Source organism: Drosophila erecta, unplaced genomic scaffold (assembly GCF_003286155.1).
Source record: "Drosophila erecta strain 14021-0224.00,06,07 unplaced genomic scaffold, DereRS2 tig00000000-arrow-pilon, whole genome shotgun sequence".
Classification (NCBI taxonomy): Eukaryota; Metazoa; Arthropoda; class Insecta; order Diptera; family Drosophilidae; genus Drosophila; species Drosophila erecta.
The window spans coordinates 5,527,413-5,549,258 of NW_020825194.1; the positions used below are offsets into that span (position 1 = coordinate 5,527,413).

Here is a 21,846-nt window from a genome sequence, read left to right on the forward strand (position 1 = left end):
AAAAAATGTGTTTTGTTGGGTTCTCAACCATATATTTTTGCACACTAGGCACACTGAGTATTCATTTTTACTACACAATTACGGCATGTTTGCGTCTTCTTAATAGTTTCGGTTTTATGTACATATACATGTTTGTTATTTATTTTCAAAAGCGCAACAGCTGTTTTACCAGTGCTACCACACACACACAGCTCGTCTTCATCCGAACCGTTGCTATTCGCCTGTAAACGTAAAATAACAGTTTCAAGGGCCAGTGTGTTTCGCCAGGTAATTTAGCTCGTCAGTGGCAAGGTATATTTAAGTTGAAATTAGTAATTGTTTCCATTATTGGTGTTCGTTGTTATAACCTTCGTGCAACTGCGCCGCCGCCGAGTGTCTATTTGTTGTGCTGCGCAAAAAAGAAAAATACCTGCGAGCTGTCGTGGAAAAATCGAAGCAGAGAGTCAATCGGAAAAGCAGAAACAACTTGGCTCTCTCTCAAAATAAACAGTTAGCTAGCTGGTGATAAGGGAAACCAAATTGTTTTTTGTTGGCAAAAAAAAAAAAAATAAAGAACGCTAATCTTAAAGGTGGAATCACTAATAAAACAGTAAAAGAAACAAACTGCAATCGGTTTCCAGCGGTTTGACTCATTTTGTGCCAATATTTCAGCGCCTGCAGGTGACGAAAAATGCGCTGCAGTTTGCAAAAGGACTGCGCAGCTCCCACGCAGGAAAATTTTCGTCAGGTGGGATGATACATTCAAAAATTATGTAAATTGATGCAGGAACTATACATTGCATTTATTGACATTCCAGCAGATGCGTTCCCAAGTTGCGATTTACCTGCTTTTGCTGCTTTCCTGCTGCGGTGAGAGTTTCGCCGCTGACGCAGTCGATCAGCTGGTAAGTGGGCGCTTAGTGGGAAGTCCGTGGGCGACAAGTGGGCGGCGGGCGTTTATTTTGGGGCTGTTTGTTTGTTTTTACTGCGCACTTGTTGCCTTTTAGCTGAGACACAGCTTAACGCCCCCCCAATTGCATGTTTTTCAACCGCTTATCACTTCCAGTCTTTGTTGGCCGATATTTCGAACGGCTAAGAAATCAATCAGCTGAATCATGGAACGATAACAGCTAGCGGAACAGTCATAAAAAACGTCTTTTGTTCTCTTACAAAAAAAAAAAAAAAAAAAAAAAAAAAACTGTTATATGTATACATTTTCTTTAGAGATTCTCCACCACTGAATGTAAAATCAAGGAGCCCATTTATGGCAGCACCTTCGACTTCAGTGGCCTCCACTCGGATTTGGGCCATGTGGTTAAGAGCGTGGACAATGCAGGCGACCAATTCGAGTTCAATATATGCGGAGATCTTACAAAAACCTGCGATGGCAAAAGTAATGTAGCAGCATGCCTCAAAAGACTGGGAAAGGAGTATGTTTTGGGTGAGTTGAACACCACTATACCTGTATCTTACACGCTTAAATGATTTTACTGTTCAGGTGGTCAGCATGAGTTGTTCTACAACCATGGTAATATGTATCTAAAGTATAAAAGCGGCGCCAAATGCGACAATGCCACTGCCGACAATCCAAACTACCAGCTGCATGTACGGCTCACTTGCGACTATACTTTGGATGCGCAGCCAATGCACGTAACGGCTTACGTAAGGATTTGAGTTTGTTACTTTAATTCTTTAGATTCTATCATTCTTATTAACATACTGATGTGCTTCTTCTAGGCCAACGATGCCTGTTCTTTTTACATCTCCTATAGGACACCATTGGCCTGCCTTTCCATTCCCGATGGCCTTCAATCCAATAGTTGCAGAGTGGGGGACACAAAGTCGAATGGAACCTTCGACCTGATGCCGTTGAGTGATACTAACTACCACACTAGCAATCGTCAGGGAGCCTTCTTTCTGATCAATGTCTGTAAACCGGTGCTATACGGAGAGAACAGCATGTGTCCAGCCGGTAGTAGCGTTTGTCTATTTGACAGTAAAGCCACAAATCCAAAAGAACGGTGGGTAAATCTTTGATTAGTATTGGTTTCAATATATTAGTCAAATGTTTTTCCCACTAGATTTATCAATCTTGGCAATGTACAAACGCATCCGGTGGTGGAAAATGGGCAGCTTTTGCTCAGACATGAGTCGCCAACGCCCTGTGCCAAGAACTCCAGTGCAAACTACACCAGCGTGATTTACTTCAGCTGTGACAAGTTCATCAGGGTGCGTAGTTCAGAGTTTCAGGCTAATGGTTATGCTAATCTCATATCTATCCTTCAGAATGCCCATCCGGAGTTCGCGGGTCTAGGAGCCGACTCCTGCACCTATCAGTTCAACCTTGTAACGCCTTTGGCCTGTAATGATCTCAAACCGTGCACGGCCTTTACCTCCACAAATGAGCTGTGAGTTTTCCATATATTTAAGTACATCGAATCCACTTTAAGTCCTTGAGGTGCCGCCTTAACAGGTTGGATCTGAGTTCGCTTAGCTCTAAGCCAGCTCGCACTTTGCTTAAGGATGGAAAGAACTATACAATTGCAGTGTGCGCCGATGCTGGGGCGCCCTGTCAGGAAAATGGCGGTAAGTGGACCCTTTGCGGACTCAAATATTAAAAAAGATTTGAGGCAAAACTTTTTCTTCACAAAAGGGAGTTATAATTAAAAGAGGTTAGGGAAACCGTAACCTGCAAAAGCTTTAAACCCTTTTGCCTCGATGACTCTTGTTGTGCGGGATTAATGATTTTTTATTGCTCTTCTGCTCGAGTGGCTCTCATGGCCATAATCGTCTTCGTAACCGGAGAGGAATGTCGGAAAAAATGGGAAGGGCCCGGTCAAGTGTTGACCATTTCATCCGGTTTCCATTAAAGCGCACACGAGTGGCTATTTGTAGGTCCCTCTACATCTGTCCATATACACTCGCCCACTCGCACTTGTGTGTTGGCAGTTGTAAATGCCGTGGTATGATGATAATGATTTAGATCTGTGATGTGGTCCGTCATATATTTACATAATTTACGAGTCTGCATGTGTATATGCACGTGGGTTGGTCAGACCATTAGGCCAGCCAATCCCGCTGTCCCTTGGCTATCCTTCCATTCCACGTGAAAATTCAATTTCCATTTTTTTGACGTCAGTAATATGCTAAATGGTTTCGACGGCTATCTGATGCTCTGCGTTTTTTGACCAGTCTGCTGCGAGTATATATGTTATAAGAATTTATTGTGTAGTTTAAACTTGGTTTAGCTTAAACTTTAGCTTAGTTTCTCCGAATTCGTAATATAATATGTTGGCTTAGGTGGAACCCAAAATGCTTTGCTATATGTGTGAATCACTTAACACTATAACTTTATATTTTATATAGTTGATTTAAGTTGATTTATATAGCGAAATTTAAATACCAACACATGGTTTACCCCGCCAGTGCAGTGCATAATCCTATAGCACATAATGCCAGCATATCCGCAGCTTTGATATTTTTCTATTTATTTGCCTTGTATGCGCTGCATCAACATAGGGGACGTTTCGCCATGGCAAATAACAACTTTTCCTGATGCGGGCCGTTGGCAAGTGAAACGTGTCTCGTTTTTGGTAGCTCGTAGCTGGTAGCTGGTAGCTGGTATCTGGTATCCATGGCCCTTCTGCTCACGCAGAGCAAGGATGTGTATCTGGGTGTTCGCTCTGGGTGTCCTGCATTCGTAGTTGACTGCAGACGCATATCCGTTGGCGCGTCCTTTTCGGTTGGCTGCCTCACTCGCGGCTCACACAGACACACGGCATGGCCCACTGCTGGGCCTAAACAAATAAATAAGTGTGTGCTGTGCTGGGCTGTGCTGTGCTCCCCTTTGCCAAACTGATGTCCAGGCCATGAGGCAGAGACCTACATGAAAATTTCATTTGTTAGGCAAATAGCAGACGCACACACATGCGCGAAAGTGGGGCGCAGGACGTGCCCGAGCTTTTGTAAACAAGCTGGCGCTTATTTGCACTGAAAAAATCCGATGACACTCTACGGCCGTGTTGCAAATATAATTAACTAGTGTTTGAAAAAGCAGTGCTTGAGAAAGATTGAGAATAAATGATATTTTCGGGGTCTTAACTACAATTCTTCGGATGCAAAAGTCACATATATTCCATTTAAGTGTGGAAACTAACATACTTTTTCTCCGGTGCTACCCGCGTTGCACGTTCGCTGTTTGGCGCCCAGCTGACACTGGCAGACGGCAGATTGCAGGCACTCCAACTCATCCTACGAATGGGGCATTAAAATCTCCTGGTCTGCATAGCTGAATTCAATATTTGAAGGCATTTGGCAGGGGGCTTGGCCCTGGCCCACTCAGCAGCCTGGCAGTGAGTTATGGCCACGCCTCCATACGCTGCCAAATCCCAACGCCCACCAAACTGCTGCTGTTAATTGCTTATGCAGCATGCGTTTCCCTGTCATTTTGTGTAATTTTCATTTGCGATTTCGTTCTGCATTTCATATTTATTTATGGTGGGCCCGGACAAATTCCATTTTTGAAGGCTGTTGGGTGCGCTTTGGCCATACGTATTTCTCCATGCGATACGATCAGGCTTCATTTAATGCGCCTCTTCAAAATAATTGCCTAAACAAATTTAGTGTGGTTTGCAGTCTATTAAGGAATTAAAAACAGTGTAAACATATTTAAACACGTGAAAATTAACTACAAGATATTATTTCCTCTGAAACATTTTAGTAGAGGTATTTGGATATATGTATGTTAATTAAAGATTATCTGGCATGCATCATTCATGTATGTATGGCATTTAATTTCTTGCTTATTTTTATACCCGTATCTCATAGAGTAAAAGGGTATACTAAATTCGTTGAAGAGTATGTAACAGCCAGAAGGAAACGTTTCCGACCATGAAAAGTATATATATTCTTGGTCAGGATAAATAGCCGAGTCGATCTGGCCATTTCCATTTCCCAAGGCTGAAGTTCTAAATTCCATAACTCAACTTATCTTAATCAGATTTTGAAGTGGCATACCTCTAAATTTTTCTGGAGCAATTCTCTAAAAATCTGCATTCAAATTTGGAAATTTATTTTTTTTCAATTTTTTTGTAATTTTTCTGATGTTACGATATTTTAGAAATTCAGAAATGTCCAAAGACTGAAGTTAAAAAGTCCATAACTCAACTTATCTTAATTGGATTTTGAAGTGGCATACCTCTAAATGTTTCTGGTGCCATTCTCTAAAAATCTGTATTCAAATTTGTTTAATTTAATTTTTTTGTAATTATATCCGTTACTCGTAGAGTAAAAGGTAGAGTGTACCATATTCGTTTAAAAGTATGTAACAGGCATCTTGATCAGAATCAATAGCTGAGTCGATCTGGCCATGTCCTTCTGTCCGCCTACCGGCGGAAGTAACGGGTATCTGATAGTCGGGGAACTCGACTATAGCATTCTATTTTGTTTAGTCTTCAAAGTTTATATTAAGATTGCGGTTTGGTTTTTGTGGTAGTTTACATGAAATAACATGTCATATTTTGTAGAAATCTGGAGAGTATCAAATTCCAATGGCACAGCACTTTTGTGCTTGCTGTTTTTCTTGAGGTGCTGCTGCTGCTGCTGCTGCCGCTTTGTTTATAATTTCAATTTGCTGTTTTTATTGTTTTCGCATTTTACTCCTTTTTATGGGGGCTCCGGATGCCCAGGGTTCCTTGGTTATTTGTTCTGGCGCTGCTGCTGCTGGCGGGCAGATTCAATTTGGCCCCGAACTGGACAAAAACCGAACCGCTGCTCCTGCTCCTGCTCCTGCCAGCCGTAACTAACACTTGCCGGCAGCTGTTTGGCCTGGATGCGCCATCTAAAGTGGCATCAGGCAGCTACTAAATCGTTTTATATTTGTTTTTCTCGCTTCTGTCGGGTTTTTGCCGCCCGCCGCTGCTGCCGGCTGATGGTCAATGTTTTTAGGGTTACTTTGGCCCTTTGCCTCGATGTTTTCTTATTGAAATTCAATTTGCCCCGGGTTCCTCTTTTTGCCCTTTTGCAGCCCTCGCTTTTTGGGCCCTGAAATATTTTTGGGCGTACCGCTGCCACTCGCATTATCAATGCCACAAAGTCAGCTCCTTATATTTAACCCTTCTCAGTAATAGGCGGAATTTAAACAATGTTTTGTTTCATGACCGCAATGCGAACCCCAAGGCTGCTTTGTGCCGAGATTGCATTGGAATTCAATTTGGGGGACTGTATTGTGTGTATCGGTGTGTCGGTATGTTTGTGACCAGGTCAATCTCGTTGGATAATCTTGACAAGAAAATGATTTTCACCCAAGGTGTATACTTGCACGTATACATCCTGAACCGTATGTGTTACACAGTTGGGGTCGAAATAATAGCTCAAAGGAGTCTATAAATATACCCAATGATATTGTTATTTAAACCTGTTTCAATCTTGTCCTGAGCTAAGCTCCAATTGGTATATAATTGGTACATGAAGCTTATATTTATATTTCTTAACAAGCTACTTGTTTAAGCCATTTTAAAGCTGATGGGACATTTCGCTCTGCGCTTGTCTGTTCAAATAAATCCACAGAGGACGTCTTCTGTTCTTCTGAGTCTGTGGTCTGCTAAATTCAATTGCATTCTTCCGCAGGACACTAGCAGGTCCTATTTGGAATATACATACGTACATAGATACATACATATATGCTTGCACTGGGTTATACAGTAGTACATACTCGTATATTGTCACGCAGCCCCACAATGTCATTTATCAATTTAGTTGACAGTCGATTTCTTTTTCGATTTGCCAAAAGCCACCTCAATTGGTCTTTTTCTCATCGTTTTTTGTTATTTCCTCGTTGTTGGTCATGGCTCTTGATCCTGCATGAGTGTGGATACTTGTCCGATGTCTGCAATAAAGTATAAAAATGTGGAAGAAGGGTGGTTGGAGCTGTGGATGGGGCACAGAGTGTGGAGTGAAGGGGTCTGAAATTACCATACTCTAGTCAAATCACAATCACAATGCTGTCTGCTCTAGGGCGCTCAATCAAAATCTGGCAAATGTGAGTGACATTGCTCAAAATTGTTGGGTTGCAAGTGAAATGGTAGATCGAAATGGGAAGAGCCAGAAACTACAACTGCTGGGCGAGAAGGAGATTCTGTTTATTTCCATGAAATTGGGTTGGCAGGACGCTTTTAGCTATCCAAACAACTTAATGTTATTTTTAGCCAATTAAATCTGAAATTCCGCAAAAGAAGTACATGAACCGAAGCAAATGTACTGGCATTTATGCATTGTGTTGTATGGATGCGTTCCCGTTTCCATTGTATCTGGATGCCACTCTGGACAGGAGGCGGTGCTAAAAGCCTTCCGATTGCTTGGCCATTCTCGCAGTTCGGGTCCTGAAAAAATCCTCCTTGCAAGTTGACAAACAACGAGAACAATTAATTTTGGCTTTGATGTCCAGTCGCTTCTACTGCCGCTTCTTGTTATCCCTATTCCAGCCCTAAGCGGGTAACGCTTCATTTGCAGGACGTTGAAGTCCTGTGCTCAGTAATGCACTGTCAAAAATAAGTGCACTGTACAGTTAAGTCAAAGAGTGAAAGTTTCACCAAACGCGAACTCTTCAGGAAGTAATATGAGTAGAGAAAAGAGATTCTTTTAAACAAACAAAAAGTGACTTCTAGACAAAACATTTCGTTGAGTGTGTTCAATGCATTCACTAAGGTTTTTTCGGCCAGGATTTGCCGGCCATGCTCGTGTTTTGTTTGCCTTTGAGATGGTCTTTGTTTTTCTTTCTGACTTTTTGGCTCTTGGCACCCAGGCGTGGAGCACTCAATTGATCCGTGCGCTTCCCGTTCACTTGCAGGCGCTTGTTACGAGCAGAATTCCACGACCATCAGCCTGGGCAACTCCAACTCGCAGCTGCGTTTCAATCAGACCGGTTCGCTGTATTTGCTGTACGAGGATGGGGCCGAGTGCTCCACAGCATCGGGCATGAGGCGCTGGTCGACAAAAATCGAGTTTGTCTGTGCGAACAATGCCACCAAGGACAATGGAGTCAGCACTGCTGGCGGTAGCGATTCTTTGAAAATAATTGAGGACTCCAATTGTCAGTTGTTGATCCAATATCAGACGCCGCTTGCCTGCCGGGAGCCGATTAGATGCAAGGCAACCACCTACGTGGACCACACAACCGATGGACTGGGCAGCAGCGGCGACGAGCTGATCGACCTAACGCCATTGATTAGCGCCACCGACAACTACGAGGCTAGAGTGGAGCTGCCGGCTAGCATGGAGCACCTGGTGCCCAAATCGACCAAGGTGAGCCGTTGTAGTCCCTGATTTCCCACTGGTGAAAGAGTCCAAAAACCATGCCAATTCAGACCGTAATTTGCTGGCTTTTGTCTTTGCCACTCAACCCAACCCAACCCACGCCAACTCCGTTCCAATTCCGTTTCACCCTCTTATTTCTTTTCAGTTCTTTTTGAATGTGTGCCGTCCATTAGTGCCCAAATACCAATTAGGCTGTGCCGGCGGATCTGCTGCCTGCATGGCCAAAGTGACGGCCGCCGGCGCCCCCGAGGAGGAGCGTGTAAGTACCTCACGAAAATCCACGTCCTTACATACGTAACCGCACAGCTGGGGGCAAGTAATTAGTAACAGAACTGAAAGTTATATTTTCAGTAATCAAAAATGTATAAAGCTGAGAATGAGTAGAACGCAAGCAATAAGTTTATTTTATCATTACTATTTTGTATTCTTAGGTTAACATAGGAATAGGCTTCTAAGACATATTCTTTTGAGCCCAGCTGTGTGTATGCATACTTCAAAGGGCCACCAGGGGGACGTGTGTTTTGGCCACGTGAAGGAAAGCCGCTTATGTGCTTAAAACTCTTTGTATGCATATAACGTTTGAGAGGATCGCTCGTAATTTGAGTCACTCCCTCTTCGTATTTCCACCTTATAAACGCTTCAATATGCTCGTGGCCCTTTGGTCAAATGCCCAAAATTGCGGTGCCATTCATGCATTAAATATGCAGCAATCTAATTGCTAAGCTTCACCCACAACCCACTAGCCAAGAGGAAAAACCATAAAGCTCCCGCCCAGCCCAGCATACTTGGGAGCCCAGGGGACTGACTGGTGGATTTGCTTGCTTCATTAAGAGGCACCTCCCAACTCCCAACTCGCACCTCCCACCTCCAACCTCGAACTGGCGGACTGGGAATTCGTATTCGGACTCACACTGTCTGCCGTTGACAGCGGCCAAAAGTTGTTTAATGCCAAAAATCTCCTCGCTGAGCATGTGGTCCAGCAACTGTCCAACTCTGTGGGGTTTTTGGTGCCTAAATACTTAAGCCCACAAAAGTATGCAATGAAATTTGCCCGAATCCAGATTTCACCCAGGACCACAAAATGGTTAAAAAAACCCTGATTCTATTCGTAATACCTAACGCCGGGCAAAATCTTTGCAAATGAATGAGATAATTGGGGGGGATTTGCTTGGACTCAATAATTCATACATTTTTCCATTAGGACATAACACACACGCATAGAAAAAATGGGTCTGATTTAATCTGGGGTATGCTTTAGATTCGTTTAGGTCGGCAATAATACTCGTATATGATGTAAGATATTTCTTATTGCCACTGGTAATTTGAACTTGAAAATTCTGTATTCTTCTGGAGAAGTACGAAGTATTCAAATGTGAAATTATAAGAACTTAACTGCGAATTCAATTTACTTTTTGTTTGCGTGCCTCCTCGAATGTGTGTCCTTCGCGGCTTTCAGCAGCTTGAGTTTCGGCTTAGTGCCAGGTCGTCTTTGTTGTGAAAGTTGGATGAATTATGGGGCTCCCCGCCAAGTTGCCCCGCCAACCGCACTCGCCCCACTTCAATCAGCACAATAATTGCATGCGACAATGGATGCATGCCAAGGGGGAGGCAATCGCTCTTGCTACTGCATTTTCCGTATGCCAGGCCCGAAATGTCGACCTCGACCCTTCCGACCCCGCGTTCTGGCACCTTCCGGCTCTAACTTTTATCACAAGCTGCACAAATTTCCCGGGAGCAAAAACATTGTTCAAGCTGCTAAAAAATAAGCACGTACGCGTTGGAAATGGCTATGCGCTGGAGTTGGATGCGGAAAGTACGGATAGGAGGCAGTTAAGTTGCCAGGAACTGTGGGATCCAAAGCAGTGGCAGCCCCTTGGGGGGCATTCAAAGAGATCTCTCCTTAGAAACATATAGTACTCACTTTAGTTATTAAAGGCTTACAAATAACCTATAAAGCACCTAGTATGGCAACATCGATTGAAGCTTTCCTCCATTCTAATATGTAATTTCTCGCACCCCTCTGAAAAAGGGGTAGGGTACCCGCCACTGCTTCTAATGGCTGCAGGGGGTCGGAGTTTTGTGGCTGGCAGCACGCGAGTGAAATATGTGAGCATAACGTAAGGTCAGTCAACGTAACGTCGCGCGACGTAACGAAACGGAACGGAACGAAACGGAAGGAAATGGCAGCATGCGGCTTGGGGGGTAAAATATCTGTAAAAACAGCTTTTAGCGGCCAGCAGCATCCATGTGTGCATGTGTGTGTGTGGGGGCAAGAAGGGAGGATGAGGTGGCGGACGGGGGATGCCTACCGGCGACGTGCCCTGTAAAGCATTTCCGTTAGCGGGGAGGATTCAGTGGGGGGGTTGGCCTGATGGGCTGATGGGCGGATGGGCGGATGGGCTTTTCTATGTGGCTCCAAATGGGTGGCGGCTTAAAGTGCCATCGGCTTTGTTTTCATGCCATCAGCCTGGAAATAACGCAGTCATGGCAAATATATTTTTATAAAAATTCTATTGCTTTATTTTCGTAGCTGGCACTCTGTCAATAAATCACAGAAAACTATTTTAAATGTTCAGCATGTGCGGTAATCACTTATAAAAATATAAATATGTATTATAAAAGCAAAATAAGCCTCCATAACTACATATTTCATTATCAGTTCAAATGAACTACCTGAAATATGCACTATTCCGCTGCTCGTAGTATCTTGAAATATTGCAACCATAAACGTAAAAAGTATAATCATGTTCAGAAATCGCAACGAAACTACCTTACCCATCAAAGAAAAAAAAAAATGGAAATCATATTTCTCCGTGTACCTTTTGGAACCCCCATCTCTGTTTACATTTGCGCCACGTTTTGCATTTTGAAAATGCTTCGTTTCCAGAGCATTTCGTGTGCGGAAACGGAAATGTGCTGCTCGTAGCTGCTGACGCGCACTTGAACGGACCCCAACCGCCCCTGCTCCCCATTCCGATTGGTGTCCCCGCTCCTGCTGCTCCACCTCCTCTGCTGGTGGCCTCCTGCCCCAGCCCACTCATTGGCAGTTGTCGAACGTTGTCGCCTGCATTGGCATCTTGGCATCCCCCAACCGAACCAAGCTCCCCCCTTCAGCCGTTATCGCATGCACATATTTTAATGTGCTGCCATTGCATATCCCCAGGCTAACAGCTACAATGGAAAGAAGCATTGCTGAGTCCCAAGGGGATTCCATTAACCCACTGTGCACAAAAGAGCTCCGGTTACCGATAAGTAACGACACAAAATACTTTATTGGATAGTTTTGGGACTGAGTAGCAAGAATAAGATAAATTGGTATCAATTTTATGTTATAAACAAGGCAATATTGTTATAGTTAACTAACTATGAAATCTTCATCAGAATTAATTCAATATATTGTTAAAAATATTAATGCTTCGAAAAGTTTTAGCTTCATTAATGACCTTCTTCTAGAACATCATCAAAATAAGTTTTTTGCTTTCCACTGCTTTCTTCCTTTGCAAACTCAAGTTGTCTTTAGAGGGTTAAGGAACTGGCACACCAGACATTTGCCGCCTGGTGCGCTTGACTTAAAGGAAGCCCCGGATCAGCGACACGTTTGATTTTTACTGGGAATTTCGGCTTGGATTGCTGCGAGTGCGAGTCAATTCATTGGCATGCAGGGACTCCATTGTCAACTCGATGGGGGCGTTTGACTTGTGCCAGTGCAAATTTGGCAACGGGCATGTGACTGGAATGGCAATTGGCCCCCACTCCCAGGAGCTATTACCCCAGCCCATCTCCACTCATCTACTGGCCTCCCCAGCTTGCGGTGGATGCATCTCCATCTCCATTTGCATTTGCATTTGCACTTCCGACAATAACCACAAAATCGTCAAAATGGCTGCCGATGGGGGTTCTTCGCCCCATCAAATCGGATTAATAACGAAATTGATCAAATTGTTGTGCAAACAGCTGAATGCCTTGCCAGCAGCATCCCCACAATGCGGGGTTTAACTCGTCCTGCCTGTCCTTCTCGTCGCCATTGTGCTTATTGTTATCCCAGTTATTGTCCTGGCCCTCAATGTCATGCCTCTCCTCGCACTGTTGTTGTAGTTCCATGGATTCCTGTGAATTTCCGTCTCGGCCAGGCCATAATGTCAATGCGACCGCAGGCGAGATGACCCGCCCATTCGGCCCATTCCACGATCCTGAGTGGGAGTCCTTTTGCGCTGGCATGTTCCTAGCGAATCGCTGAACTTGCGGAAATCTTTATTGCTTTTCAACTCGGACATGGCCTTGTTATTTTTTCCTGCGGCAGCCTTCGATTTGAGTTGGAAAACTATATGGAAGTTCACAAGTTAACAAATGTCTTTGATTGCAGGATTCCTTTGCGTACTTAAGTTTCTATCATTTTTCCAATACGCCTAAGTCAATTCAACTTACTCTTCATTTCATCATATCATTTCACCGCTCCAACAATCAGGCAAAAAAGAAAAGAAAAGCATTCCCCTACAATAAGGAATAAAACCTAAAGGATAAGCTGCCTCCACCTCCATTGTTTTGCCACTAATTAGAAGCAGCTTCCTAAATAAATGTCGTGTCCTGAAATCCTTTTCAGAATCCGAAACAGTTCTTTTAATCTTCCGCCGTTGCTCTGCAGAGCATTAAAGTTTTCGATTTGTTTGCCTGGCTGGACCAAAGATTTTCCAACAATCAAGTCAAGATTTTCTTCTTGTTTTCCTGTTCCTTGTTGTGAGCTTGGCCTTGCCTGGCCCCGTGTCCTTTGTGTAAGTGTGTTTTTTTTCTGCAACTCATTTATTTGTATCTGCAAACAATTAAGTTACTTTCAGTCTGGCCGGCCAGTCGTCGCTGGAATTTCCTTTTTTTATTTTTTTCGCTCTTATCCCTGAGAGGAAAGTTTTGCGAAACTTAAAAAAAATAATCACAAATATCCAGGCGCACGCACACTGGCAAACGGAAACATACAGAGAAGTTACTCGCTTGTTCAAATGCGATAAGAAAGTTTTTCAATAAATTTTGCACAGCAAGCTACTGGGAAAACTTACTGCCGAGCAGCAGCAGCACCGCTGCCTGTGTTTTAAGTCAGTAAGCTGGCGCCGACACAGTCCCCTCAATCTGCCCCCTTTCCCTCTGGCTCCTCAGTTGCCCAGATCCTTAGACCCTATACCCTCCTATGCCCTCCAATGCTAATGAGATTTCTCGGCTGAAGGTCAGGCCACGGTGCTCATCCCTCTCGCAATCTCGTTGTGTATTTGCTGATGGCGCATTAGCTGCGATTTTGATTTTCAAATGGATTCTCAAAAGGGATGGACTCACACAGGGACGAACTGGCCAGTGAAACGGCCAGCAATAAATAATAGAGCAAACTGCTAAAACATCGCCTGAGCTGCATACGAAATGAGTTCGGAGCAAAAGAGCCTGGCACTGGAACTCCTGCTCCTAATACGTTTAAGATGAGACGACAACATGTGCAACGCTTGCCGCCATCGACCTTGTTGACCCGAGCATAAATCTTGTGCCACTCGAACGCCAATGCACTCTTCCCCGCGCCCCCTTTCCTCGCCCCACCAGATACTCACTTACAGGACCTGCTATCCCTGCTTTTTGCGCATTAAGCTCACGTCGTTGGCCGGCTAGTTGGATAGCTGGCAGCGTTTAAGCAGCCTGATTGCCAATAGCAGCAGTTAGCGTGCTCCATCGATGGGGCAGCAGCAACAGCTGCCAGGCGACGAACTGGTCGAGAGCCTGAGGGTCTTGAGAAACACAATCCTAAAATAAATGTTAAACTTAATTCTCATCCGTAACTATACGCTTATTAATAGAACATATTATATTCTAGGCAAAAGGGTTGGTCAGTATTATTTTTACTCAGGATATTCAATACTTTGTTCTTTTTATGTACTGCCTGTAGATGCTATTTTCATAGGAAGTAACTCGTTCGCTTTGGTCGGGTGCTCAGTGCCATTGAACTATCCATTAAATTGTCGTTTGTGCTGACTGGCACCAGCATGTCCTGCTGGCTCTTGGCCATGCCAGTTATCATCGCATCGATGTGCCGGCCACTCCACGCCGAATCCGACTGATTCGATGTTGGTTGGCCTGGAGACCGACGACAACGATAGCAACAAGCTGAAACCGCCAGGGGCTGGCGACACAGGAACGTGTGCGTGGCTCAGACGGGAATTTCGAGTTATTTGCCGCAATCTCAGACATAAAGTTAAACATTTCGCTTTTTCCGAGCTGGATTCAAGCTCCTCTTACCCCTTCTCGTCCGCAGAGCATGGGCTTTCCTCTGGTGTCACTGACGCAACGGAATCGCACCTTCGCCGAGCTGGTTTACTTAAGGGGAGACCCCTGTCCCACCGACAACACCACGGAGCTCTCCACGCACATCCTTTTCAACTGTAATATGCGTACCGGTCGGGTAAGTGCACTGCTCAAAACAACGCATGATATGCTGCAATTATGCTGCAGCTATTCATTAATATAATTTTATTTAATTTCACCTTCAAATTTGATAATATTTGCCGTTGATGATGCCAAGAAACATATAATTAGCGGCGTATTTCTCTTTCAAAATTTGATTTGTGTAGTCCGTTACGGAATTCAGGACTCTTTGCAAGACAAATCGCCATTTGGCAGGGCTTTCTGTGGACATTAACAGACTGCGTGGCAGCATATATGCGATTATTTCATGGCCAGTGGAGCCATTTCTGTAGCAAATTGCTGCATGCACCTAATGGTTCCAACCCCTTCCACCTCCATTTGCAGGGACAGCCCGTGCTGCGTTCGATTGAGGACTGCGCCTACCGATTCGAGTGGGCGACCAATGTCTTCTGTCCGCCGCACGAGTGCACCTTCAGTGCGGACACCTGCGATCTGGTGCACGACGAGCTGGGTCGGCGTTTCAACTTCAAGAGTGCGCCGTTCACCAAGGATGGCCAGATTGAGGTGAGCATAGCTGAATGGCTGTCGAACTGAGTACTCTAAACTGCACTTTCCCGTCTACAGATTGACTACAACGCCACGAAGATGTCGGTAAATATTTGCGGAGCGCATCGCAAGGCGATGACGGACTATTCGCAGGCGCTGGTCAACATATTCTTCACACACGAGTCGCCTAATTGCGGTCGGGAAGGTGAGTGTTCTGTGGTTCCTTTGAGGCAGTCCGGCTAATTCGATTTACATATTCCGGTGCTCTTCGGTCGGCTCAAGAAGCGGGAGAATCCGCGTTGTCGCTAGTCGCTTGTCGCTTCCGTTTCCGGTTCCGCTTCCCTTTCCGCTGGCGCAACACGCGCGCATTGCCGCCATTTTGTTTGCCTTTCGCTCGCCCTTTTTTCCTTGCTTTTGCTATGCTTTTGGCTGTTTTGTGTGAAAACGTAGGAATCGCATTAGATTTGGCGTACAGCCCAATGCACTTTCCGTGCTGGGCACTTCTTGCTGCACCACCAGCACCATCACACTATTTGGATCCTCGCGGCATTTTATCGCGTAATTTTTGTCGCTGGCACTCGGGAATTTTTTTTCCACAGCGGCGCCGTACTTGCAACTTCTACGTTTTCGGGTAGCCGTTTGCTTTCAAACTAAGATTCTTTTTGCTCGCCTGCAAGCCGAGTGCTTGAAATTATACAAGAACAACGAATCATACAAAAATATCAAGCAAAGGAAAAAAACTGTCTGCGAGATAATGCGGTAAAATAATCTTGCTGCACTTGGGAAAATCTCTCTTTTTCTCTGGCGCTTTTCATGTTTTTTCTATACATTTTCGTTTTTTTGTTTGGTTGATGTGATACTACTGCATGAATATTTAATGCATGCAGAGCGCAGACAGTTGGATCGCACTGGAGGTGGGTGTTTGGGTTTGGGTTTTTTTTTCTGTGGGGGCTTAAGAGGCATCCGGCTTCCAATGCCGAGATTTCCCCCGAGCCATCGGGGTTAGCTTGGTTGTATTCGCACAATGATTTTTATTCGAGCCATTGCATGGCACTTAAAACTTTGCTATTAAAACAAAAAGTTTTTATTTTGACAAATAAAGCTGACGACGATTTAATTATGACACATTTCCATTGTCTTCAGCCCTGACCGTAAAATGGTATTATTTTAAAACTCTGCGTGCCGCACACAAACTGTTTCGCCATTGTGGGACGACAATGCGCAATCTGCAAACGATCAGACAATTTTAATATGCCCAGTGACAGGCGTTGGCAGATACCAGAATTGTGGGTGGCTGCCGGAGGAGGAGGCGATGGTCCCTGGCTAGCCCAAATCCCAACGAGTTGTAGATTTTGTGTGGCTTTGCGACCGAAGCTGAAGGCTTTGATTACCCCGCTCCATCCACACTCAAATATACCCATTTGACCGACAACAGTAGCAGCCTGACCCTGCTGGAATCCAGGACAACTGGCCGGAGTAGGAGCAGGAGCAGGAGCAGTACCAGCAGCAGTAGCAGCAACAGCAGCAGCAGCAGCTGAAGCTGTGTTGTCGTCTGTGGTGATAATTATTTTTGGCTTTTATGCGATAACTTTGCGGTGTCCAGGCCCAATCCACTTTGCCTAACCCCCTTGTGCTCTATGCTATATCATTTCAAATTTTGATAAGGATACTACCACTGTGTGTGTGCGAGATTGCCTGCCTTTGTCTGGGCCATAAAAGTGGGAAGGCTGGCTTTCTGGATCCCTGCTGTGCCGCTGCTTTTGTTCGCCTTTATTAGGGTTAAGATTGTTTTGAATTGAGGGGTACATTTGAACTAATTAAAGTGCTCCCGAAACTAATGCCCTATTATGTTTACACTCCTTGCAGGCACGATGAACGTCCAGATCCGGCTGATATGCAGCAACCGGACGGAGAGCAGCAGCACCATCTCGAGCGTAAGTACAGAGTATTCTATGTATTCTCCCACCTGAATCGGTTAGCATGCCATCTGGTGGCTCTTCTTGGCTTCCCCAAGGATTTCAAAAAGTGTAGCACGCTTTTCAGCGCTGTGCCAAATGCGCATCAAAGAAACACAGCGGGAATGGCAACTTTGGGGATATTTTGCATGCTTTTTCTTTTAATGCTCTATCAGGGGGTATAATACATACATTACAGTTATGTTTCAGTTAAAAGTTTTGAAAGCTACTGTGCACTTTATAAGAATCTGAAAGTGGAATGTGTTACAAATTTTGTAGAATTATTAATATAATTTTGTTTGGCCAGTTGCACAGCAAGTGTACACGAAGTCAGACTACCTGAACTTATTTTTTTACCCTTTTTTCGGCTGCTTTGTGAATGCGAACAAGAAATCTTCGCAGTCGGTGGGTCCGTTCTCAAAGTCTCGCCACAAGGCACAGAGCTTGGGCTTCAAAGCGAAAATGTAGGAAATATGTGTGCGCAAAAGGGCAACAAGGGACTAACTGGCGCAGCAGCTATGCCACCTTAAAATGTGGGTGGTGGTAAGGTTGGGTGGCAACTAAGGCCGTGGCTGGTTGGGGTGGTTGGGCATTGGAGGTCAGGAGCTGCGGAGATGCGGAGCTTAGGGTTCGGAGTGCGGCAGGTATCCTTTGTTATGCTTACCACTTGGCAATCGGCTTTGCCTGTGCATCTTTCTCATTTCAGCCCTTCTCGGCGTGGCAGTGTCCTTTGTCTTTTGTCCTTTCATATTTTCTGTTTTTGCGGTTCGCTTTGCATTTCTTGCTTCTTGTCTAATACCTTCCACCAGCTCTTAGCTGCTGGTTGAAGCTTTTGTTTCCAGGGTTCATTCGTGTCGCCCCACTCTTTGTTGTCATCAAGGGATGCAGGTGCTCCGAAATGGGGGATCAGATGAAGAGATACGCACGCATTGTTCGCACTGTGACCCCTTCGTTTATTGACCAGATGACCCTTGGACTTTGGTAGTGGTATTAGCCAGGGATGGCCATGCCAGCAGGCAGACAAGCCGCTTGGTCGGGGTAATTAAATTACATACCACACACGCCTTTTATGCTGCACCTGCAAAGTGCACGTGTGTGTAATAATATAATTAAGTTGCATTTGCCTGCAGCACTTTGACTAATGACCAAGTATCCGACTTTGTTGTGGCTTCTCTGGAAAGCAGCATCATTAGCATGCAGGCCCGACTCTCTTTAAGCTAATTAATAATTGTTTGTTTTGCTTGGGCGACAATTAACCGCAGGTTGCAGAAATATTTCCCCATTTTGCCGAGCACAATGCATCGTAATTAGTGGCCCAACTGCAATTGCATTAGTCGTTGTCCGAAAAACGTTTTGCAATTAGTGCTTGAGGTCGCTGCCCTCCCACTTGCACATCCAATCCATCGCCTCCCACAAAAACGCCAAAAACATTTGACGGTCATCATCACACCGCATTTTAGTCCATTACCCAAAAATTACGCCCGGAGATGCAATGCTGATTGAAAATATTTGCCGGACCATTTTCTAGGTCGATAGTAGTCAGACGATTTTATGTTTCACTCGACCGGACAGCAGCACCCGATTCGGGCGTCCTGTTTTGGCTTCGCTTTTGCATTTGTGGCACCAGGCAATTGACCCAAATTTAAACCGGCTGCAAGCTGTTTGCCACCACCGACAAACGTTTCCAAATGCCGTCGCCATTGGGGGTCATGTCACAGATGCGGGTTGTCGCCTCTGACACCCCATAGTCCACCTCCCAGCTCCCACATCCCACCATCCACATCGCATTGCCCACATACCGGATTCAGAATCCCACTGGCCAAACCCCTTTAACCGACTGTCGTCTGCCAACAATCGAACGTAGTTTGGGCTGCCACTCGTGTGCATGTATTATCCGATGATGTTAATTGCTTGACACGCTCTCCGGGATCTTTAATATTTCCATTTCCATTTCCGAGTTCCACACAGCTAATACATCCGACTAATTTAGCTCACTCAACAGGTTAAGCTGAACAAGATGTTCTGGTCAGCTTGGCAGGGATGTTGAAATGGGGGAAAAGAAAAGCTAATCGCTGGAAGTACACAACACGCTTTAATCCTTGAACTGCAAAGCGGAAAAGAGTGCTTGCTGCTACACTTTGAAAATAATTCAGCCGTGGAATGCTAAAAAAAAAAACTTATAAACAATATTTTGGAATGCAGGAGACTGCTCTCTAAGTAAAACCATTTAAGTCATATTTTATTTGTTGCCCTGGAGCATTGCAACTATAATTGATAAATTAGTCTGGGTTTGCCTAAAACTTGTTGTTTAAACAGCAGACATTAGATTTCATTTGCAGTGTATGTGTGCATTTATAGCAAACGTATATATGCACAACGAAGGACAACTTTTGGGCAGCAACAAAAAGGAGCTGTATACAAGGTTCCTGGCACTGCAACTGGCAGCGGCGCTGCTGGAAAATTAGCGATTCAATGAAATGGGATTTTAAATGGCTGCAAACTTTTTAATGCGTTGCCCCCTTTCCGCCTCGTTTGTCCCTGTTCCCTGTTCCCTGGTCCCCGTACCCGGTTCCAACCACCCACCTAGTCACCCGATTCTCCTCGCGGACATGTTCGTGTCTGGTGCGGCGCCTCGCCGCGACGGGAAAGTTTTAGCCAGCTCGCCATCCAGCCAGCCAGGCAGCCAGGCAGCCAGCGAGCGTTTTTGCCTTGCCACTTGCAGTTGCCAGTTGCAGTTGCGCCGCAAAAGTTTTTAAATTATGCGCACATTTGCTGTTTCATTTTGCAGTCGCTGGTCGCGCCGGAAATGGTCTTTGGGTGAAAGTGTTACACAGCAGCAAGGGTTTTCCTTTCTATTTTTTTTTTCTTTTTTCACCAAGGCAGCAGGATGCCGGCGGAAACAAGCAGCAAGCAGTTGTTGCGCCACGAATTTGCGCCGGAGTCCAGTCGTATTTTACTTGGAATTTATGCCCCCATACCCATATCAATTTATTTATTTATTTTTACCCAGCCCTTAATGAAGAAAGTTTCTAATTACACGAATCCGCTTTCTTGCAGGACCAGCAATGCAATTTGCTTTATGTGCAGCGAACGCCGAGCATCTGTGAGTTCCTTTCCCTTGGCGCGGCCCAGCAGGATTTTGTATCCAATGGTTCTACGAGCAGTAGCACCAGCAGTACCACCTCCACCTCCACCTCCACCTCCACCACCAGCACCACCACCAGCCCCACGACCCGGGCATCGCCAGCGGGTAAGCCAACCAAGGCGGCCACGTCGACAGAGACAACAACAGCTGGTCCCGATCCGGCGGCTACTCCCATTGGGCCAACGGCGTCCGTGGGCAGTAAGTGCAGCTGGCTTGAACGGTCTCCCCCCATAATCCGTCACTTATCCGCCCCGTTGTACCCGCTCTTTTCAGCCATCCTGGGGGCCATTCTCTCGGTGACCTTCTGCGTGACGTGCCTGGGCCTGTTGGCCTTTTCGCCGGCGCGGAGGCAGCGCGTCCGCCGCCTCTTCCGGCGCAGCAACTCAGCGGTGCGATACTCCCGGGTAAGTCACCAGAAAATTGATAAATTCCTCAGAATTATGTGTGTGTTTAAGCGAAGGGTTTCATTGTTGCAGTTACATTTTACAAATACTTACAGTTTTTTTCCTAAAATATACATTGCTCGACACGCGAAAACATGTTTTCGCGTTCTTCTTGTTTTTTTGAATATTTCAACGTTTGTTTTCGTTACATAATGCGTTGTGTTCTGCTCATCATCCCATTGCAGGTGCAATCCAATGAGGAGGCCAACCTGCTGTTGGAGCCCAATGGAGAGTTCACCGAAAGCGATGACGACATGCTGCTTTAGGTGGGTCCAATCTAAGCCAAGTCGTCGTCGGACGCCTTTTTTGCCATTATGATGATGGGGTTGGGGCACATGGTGGTGGAAGAGGAGCGGGGGTAGTTAGTTAAAGTCGTGAAAGATCCCAAAGCGAGTAACATAGGACACCAAAGAGGACATAACTGAAAACTGGAACTGATTGTGAGCTAAACAAAACAATTGAAAACTAAAGAACACAAGTAGAAAAGTAGGGATAAGATATGGGGGTGAACTGCTGATATAAAATTGTACAATACGCGTAGGCTACAACGACGACTTACGAAAACCAATTACCGGAACCATATATATACACATTATATATTTTATATACCCTTCGTATGTAAAGGAAAATCCCAGACCTAACCCGTACCTATAGCTATAGTTAAATGCGGCCTGCATTCGCCAGAGAATTGCAAAGGACAATTGCTTAAATCGTATTTTCGCTGAGGGCTAAATGTATAACCAGTGTAGCGCAGCAGCTTTTTAATTCCATAAAACATGTGATTTCATTTTTAACATTTTCAAGTGCAGCTTGTATGTGGTGTTCCTTTGAAACGATTTGTATTTTACTCTAAGGCAATATGTACTTACACTTTTGTTTGCGTCTTATGTTGTTTTTAGTTCAATAAGGCGAGCCACAATTTAAACGGCTGAGTGTACAATTTTAAATGTATACATAATAAAATCTAAAACAATATATATGAATCCATTAAGCGTAATATCTTACCTTCCTGTTACCTTGGTTGGGTCGAATGAAAAGTGAGGTAAGTTTAAATTTTTAAAATATATTTTATTTG

At 44.9% G+C, this 21,846-nt stretch overlaps 1 protein-coding gene across 6 annotated transcripts; it reads left to right on the forward strand.

Moving 5' to 3' along the window:
- Nucleotides 1–181: 181 nt before the first annotated feature.
- LOC6555255 (cation-independent mannose-6-phosphate receptor) lies at nt 182–21,754 on the forward strand. Of its 6 annotated transcripts, none has more exons than XM_026983805.1 (18): nt 182–267; nt 652–727; nt 798–884; nt 1,204–1,420; nt 1,478–1,641; nt 1,717–2,000; nt 2,061–2,208; nt 2,266–2,387; nt 2,453–2,565; nt 7,826–8,280; nt 8,438–8,551; nt 14,573–14,719; nt 15,067–15,246; nt 15,307–15,433; nt 17,095–17,162; nt 20,241–20,526; nt 20,602–20,732; nt 20,957–21,754. In XM_026983805.1, exons 2-18 carry the CDS (start codon nt 671–673, stop codon nt 21,035–21,037), a joined length of 2,781 nt encoding a protein of 926 aa, XP_026839606.1. In that variant the 5' UTR covers nt 182–267; nt 652–670; the 3' UTR covers nt 21,038–21,754. The 6 variants fall into 6 exon arrangements, with proteins under 6 accessions (XP_026839606.1, XP_026839609.1, XP_026839608.1 ...); XM_026983808.1 differs by having other exon boundaries at nt 20,241–20,433; XM_026983807.1 differs by having other exon boundaries at nt 801–884.
- The last annotated feature ends 92 nt before the right edge of the window (nt 21,755–21,846 follow it).